This window comes from Dermacentor andersoni, chromosome 4, assembly GCF_023375885.2.
Source record: "Dermacentor andersoni chromosome 4, qqDerAnde1_hic_scaffold, whole genome shotgun sequence".
Classification (NCBI taxonomy): Eukaryota; Metazoa; Arthropoda; class Arachnida; order Ixodida; family Ixodidae; genus Dermacentor; species Dermacentor andersoni.
Window position 1 is genome coordinate 57024726 of NC_092817.1, and position 6033 is coordinate 57030758.

At 44.5% G+C, this 6033-nt stretch overlaps 1 protein-coding gene across 1 annotated transcript; it reads left to right on the top strand.

The window, feature by feature from the left end:
• Nucleotides 1-1496: 1496 nt before the first annotated feature.
• Atox1 (Antioxidant 1 copper chaperone) lies at nucleotides 1497-4985 on the top strand. Its single transcript, XM_050182985.2, has 4 exons — nucleotides 1497-1568; nucleotides 3810-3839; nucleotides 4380-4455; nucleotides 4576-4985. Exons 2-4 carry the CDS (start codon nucleotides 3828-3830, stop codon nucleotides 4710-4712), a joined length of 225 nt encoding a protein of 74 aa, XP_050038942.1. The 5' UTR covers nucleotides 1497-1568; nucleotides 3810-3827; the 3' UTR covers nucleotides 4713-4985.
• Nucleotides 4986-6033: the final 1048 nt, after the last annotated feature.

A 6033-nucleotide genomic window follows, 5' to 3' on the forward strand; every position in this document is an offset into this window, starting at 1 on the left:
ATCAGTTTTAATTCAACAAAGAAAACCGGTGTCTATGTATTAGCAGCATGAAATGGTAAATCTGCTCACTATCTGATCGCTTGGCGTAGGGAGTAAAACATAAAGCATAAGAGCGCATGCTCGTGCACGGCCAACCTAAGGCAACCACGAAACATCTAAGCGGCAAGCGCTATCAAACATTTGTGATGCACCGGCATCGTTATCATGCATTTCAAGTCTAGTAGGCTTCAAATTACCATATGCCTAAGCTAGCCTTCCTGCATGAGGCCGATGGCGCTGCTCAACACAGCGATCACTGCCACTGCGGTTGGTGAACCAGCACGATACATATGTAAGCTGTGCGCTTCGGCATTGCCTTTTTGGCCTGTATACAGCCATAATATGACAGGGATCGCATAAAAAGAATGCGATGCCTATTTTTGAGGATAAAATTTTCGTAATGCGTGTGAGTGCTTCCTACAGAACGGAAGGAAGACAACCTAAAAGAAAATTCGGTTGCCATCCTCTTTCTCGAAAAAGGAAGAGAAAACGGGCTAACGCCGCAATGCGACCTCGCATAGTCACGTCGCACAACGTTTATGAATATATAACCGCTGATGCCGTATGCTTGGACCATGCGGTATATAGAACGAAGAAATTTGTAATCCAGCACCTACCACTGCTTACGACGCTCGTGCAGTTCGTAAACAGTCCCTTTGCTGGACAAGCTTAATTCAGACTAAGGTATGCTGCTATTACTTGCCAAAATTATTTTATTCCGGGGCGGAAACCTCATCGATCGAACCAAGTAGTCACGCAATGTAACCTGCAGCGAACAGTTTGAACGCTTGTCAAAGTATAACATCACAGCTCCTATCGTAGCAGAACGGTACCCACGCTGTTACGATCGTCGAGTATGTTTCGTGGCTCCTAAACCGCAGCTTAGAAATAGAGGATAGTACTGCAATAAGGTCACATTAGTGATTGGAACATTCAGAAATACGCAATTGATCTTCGAGGCTGATCGTAGGCTCAAGTATGCGCGCACACATCGCGCTGCGTGTTCCGTCCACCTAAACGCCAGCAGAAATTCCGGCCATGACGCCTTAAACCACTTCAGCACGCCTCACAGAACCGTTTACCACGTAGAAGACGCGTGTCATACTAAACAGACCGCACGACCGCGAAAACAAATGCCAGAACCTACCGCCGAGCGTATACCTGCCATGCAAAAGACCGCTTTCTCCCAAGCCAGTATGGCGCTGCTCATAGACGGCACCACTGCGTTCACAATATGGCGGCGCCTACGAAAAAACGGTCTATTTCCAAGTGCGAGTCGTACCGGCCCGTGTCGCGCTTTGAAACCAAGCTGGAATGCTCTCGCCGCCGTAACTTCCTCAGTGGAGGGCACGCTGTCGTCTGCTTGCATTGCGAAGAGTTGCGCAAGGAAGTCGCATGGGTCTGAGTCAGAGGGGGCGCCGCGTTCGCTGCTCTCCCCTTTTCATTCTACGAGAGCCAGTCCACCCTAGCACGCGTCATTCGAGCACGGGACTCGCCAAAGGCCCTTCGCATTTGTGGAGAACCAAAAGGTAATTTCCGTTCACTTACCAGTTAGTACCTTTCAACTTCGAAGCAGTTTATCAAAATGTATGTGATTGACTCGGATAACGCGCAGTTATAGTAATTTGCCATCTATTTTCGTTGAGATTTGACAGGAACATAATATACAATGTCTGTCTGATGCATCACATGAGACATTTTTTTTCTTGTTTTTAACGATTATGCCGAACTGCTGCAGCTCCATGAACTTCATTACCATTTAGGTGTTTGGCAGTTAGCGGGTTGGTTATCGCGCACGAGAGGAAGTTTTATTTATTGAATCCTGTAGTAGTACATGCATAAGTGCATGTATATTGCATCGCGTAATTCACGCAGTGGAGTACGCACGCAGTTTGCGATAATGTTATGTAAAATAATGGGTGCACTAATATTGCTTGGTGTTGCTAATATTACCATGCTATGAAAATAGTAATTTTCACAGCGTAATAAAACCTTTCTTTTCCACGCAGTACTTATTCTGCTGTAGTTCCGATATCGGAGTTCTGCTACCTAAACCTACAGTCGAGCCGGAGTATAATGCGTGCATACGTTATTCTATTTGCCCTCACTTTCTTTGCGCAAATTCCAGATTGCCTGTCTGTCATTTACGCGCATTCTTGTGAAACTGCCTGTTGAGAGTTCAAAAGCCAAGGGGCGTGAATGCGCTGGCAATTAAGAGGAAGCTTTAGCTCTGGCCCAGTTCCGATGCGGCCTGTCAAAATACATGTAAAAACTCTGAGATAACCCCTTGGCCGATTTTAACAAAATTTGTTGCACTTGAGAGAGAAAGCTTGAAGCGTAATTGTGATTTATGGCCTGGATGTTGCCCTAAGTCGGCAAGTCTGAAATAAAATAGAAGCACGAAGTTTATAAATTCGTAGCTTTCCATCAAGAACAGATATCACATTTCTGTAAACCGTATCCACTAGAGCATCCAAAACGGACAAATTGGATGTATCATTTTATATCATACGCGAACTTGTTACATTGTTTGCAAGGGTTTCGCAAAAGTCCTACTCACATATTAGTGGTGCATTTGAGAGCCATGTATAATACGTCAAATTTGCCCGCTTTAGAGGTAATATTTGGTGCAATTTACAGAATTGTGATGTCATGTTTCATTACCGAACTACAAAGTTGTAAACTTGATAGTGACGTTTTCTGAAAATGTGCGATTCTGAACAATACTTATTAAAAGATTCATGGCCTAAATCGGAAAATTCGGAAAGCCAAATCGGAAAGCCAAATTCGAACTTTTTCTTTTAAATTCAATAAAACTCATCAGATTTGGAGCTGTGGTTGCCGAGAAAAACGACTTCTAAACGTATTTAAACGTATTTCATCTAAACTTCTAAACGTATTTAGGTAGGACCTTCCGAGAAAGCTTTAGCTCGTGCCACCGTGGCTCGGACCCAACTCCGATGCCGCCTATTAAAATACATGTAAAATGCAGAAACGTTTTTATGAGATAACCCCTGGACCGATTTTAACGAAATTTGTCGCATTTGAGACCGAAACGTAAATTCTAGTGACTGTTGGAAGCGGAATTTCAATTTGTGGCCTGAATTTTGTTAAAGGACTTTTCAGAAATTCGAAAGTTCGGAAAAGATAGAAGCACAATGTTTACAAATTAATAGCTCTGCATCAAGAACAGATATCGTGGTTCTGTAAATGGCATCCATTAGATCATTCAAAGCGGATAAATTTGATATGTAAATTTTTATCTTACATGAATTTGTTACGTTGTGTACAAGGGTTCTGCAAAAGGTGTATTTGCATATTACTAAAATTTTTTCAGATTCATGTGTAACATATCAATTTGACCGCTTTAGATATACTATTAGATGCAATTGACAGAGTTTTGATATCGTTTTTTATTGCCGAATTAAAGAGTTGTAAACTTGATAGTTTTGTTTTCTGAAAATTTTCGCTTTTTGCCAATATTTTGTAAAAAATTGAAGACCTTAAACAAAAATTCAAAACAAGCAGTCACTAAATTTTAAGTTTTCTTTTAAATGCAACAAACCTCGTCAAATTTGGTCCAGTGGTAGTCGAGGAAAACAAATTCGCCTTTTACACGTATTTAGCAACACCCGAGCTAACGCTGCGAGCTGTGCTTGACGGAGTTCTGATTTTGCGCTGGCAACACTGAAAAAGCGTCTTTTTTGCTTTTTTTTCATCTGAAATCGTCACATCTCTCCGTGTCTTCGCTGTACCGGCCGGATTGTCAGCTGCTTCGGTCACAGAACATGGCATCTCAGGTACGCGCATTTTCATCGATCAAATGTTACATTCCTACACGCGCTGTGCACATATTACGTAGTCCTAACTGCCGTATGTGGTCATACGTGCTGGCTTATAAACGTGTCCGCATGCATGTTGTACTGCAACCGCTGGCCTTTAGGAATTCGCGTCTCCAAGGATGGACATAAGTGTGTGTGTGTTTTTTTTTTACGTAACTATATCAGGAGTTACATAGCGTTTCGACTCCAAGCATAGTTTCATTTACGTGTGATGTAGCCACGAGTGAGCTTAGTTGGCACATCGCATCCCTGCGTAGGAATTCTGAGGCGTTGACCCGTGGAATGCGTATCGCGTAACTGTACATTCGCCGGTATGTACGTAACTGCAGAGACTGCGGCTGCAGTCGCACTGTCGTTTGCATCAAGTGGCATGCTGTTCGGATGAGCTACGAAGATTGTATGAGAATAATTAGCTCGCGGCGCTTGCTCGTGGAATTTCCGAATTCCGCTGCATCTCGAACGCGTCGCAACCTATCTCATTTCTTCCCCCGCGTGCAGGTGCACGAATTTCACGTGGAAATGACCTGCGAGGGTTGTTCTGGCGCCGTGCAGCGAGTTCTCGGAAAGCTAGCAGGTAAAAGGAGGGGGGGAAGAAATACGGGGTGGGAGTAGGGGGGGGGGGGAGGGGAAACGATGCTCCATTTGCGAGGAAAACGGAAGTGAGTAACTCTTGATCCTGCTTTGATTTCCGCAGACCAAGGCGTAAACAAGGTTGACATCGACTTGAAGGAGCAGCGGGTCTTTGTCGATTCAACCTTGAGTTGTGAACAGCTGCTTGAAGTTCTAAAGAAAGCTGGCAAGACTTGCTCGTACGTTGGTGTGAAGAAGTAGGAGGGTCCACGGCCACAGTGGTGGGCTGTCGAGTTGCAGCGAAGCGACTGACAGCCGTTGCCATGTGTTGACCAGAGCCTTTGTCAACTGTTCGCGAGCGTTTGTCTTACTCTCATAATGTATAAACCAGTGAGCTTTTGATTACCTACCCAGTTCCTAAGCTGCTATGGCCTGTTTTCGGTGTATCGATTTGTGTTTCGACTAATTATCCTGCTTTATGTTAACTTCCTCTCGCTTGTAGATGTTTTAAGAAATAAACGTACCTGTACATTTCGCTTGTCCTTATGTGTAAATATGTCGCTTTCGCACCGACCATTCCGTATACAGCACAAGACATACACACGGGAAATTTGTATTCGTGATACTGACGCGTTCACTAGCGTGGATACTTTGAGTACACTGTGAAATTTTGCATTGATACCGATGTTTTAGAGGGCCTCAGTAGAATCGTAGCGCCAGTGACCATGCCTGCATTTCGTAGCAGCCGCGAAAATTTGCTGTACAGCCGAATATATATATATATATATATATATATATATATATATATATCCTATCTTTATGTCCGCTGTTCGTACGAAGGCCTCTACCAGCGATCTCCAATTACCCATGCCTTGCGCAAGCTTACTCCAACTTCCACCTGCAAATTTCCTAATTTCATCGCCTCACCTAATTTTCTGCCGTCCTCGAATGCGCTTCCCTTGGCACCCATTCTGTAACTCCGACGGCTTACCTGATATCTGCCTTACGCATTACGTGGCCTGCATAGCTCCATTGTTTGAATGCATAAGCATTTCTATGCCTACCCAACGAGGAAACCCGTCCGTCCTTCAATTAAGACGAGATCGCTTTCAAGACAGAGGCCGCAGCGGCGAGCGAATTGACATAAGTGCTGCCTCTCGTATCAACGCGAACTGAGCGGCGACACGAAGCTACCATCACTCGGCACCACTGTCCCCATCGCAGATTGGTTTCAAGATAGGGCCCGCGCCTACGCAGCCGCCGTTTGAGTACTGTTGATAATGGTTCGCATCGAGAGGAGGCAATGTCATCGACCATGTCTACGTAGGAGGCCTACCAAACGTGACACTGTTCAATTGCGTCACGTACAACAGCAAGCATCGGACAGTGCTCATCTTCCACGAAGCAGCGGCATCAGCCAAACGCACCATCATATAACATGAGTGAACAGCGATGATGATGATGCTGATTTATTTATTTATGACAATACCCGCAGCCACCGTAGGCATTACAAAGGGGGGGGGGTAGAGAGCAAACAAAGAACCAATAAATAACGCAGGTAAAACAAAACATGTGCCCGGGA

What these genes read in the sequence shown, in the direction of transcription:
- Atox1 (XM_050182985.2), top strand. An exon ending in AGTTCTCGGAAAGCTAGCAG is followed by an intron (nt 4,456 to 4,575) that starts GTAAAAGGAGGG and finishes TGATTTCCGCAG; the next exon opens with ACCAAGGCGTAAACAAGGTT.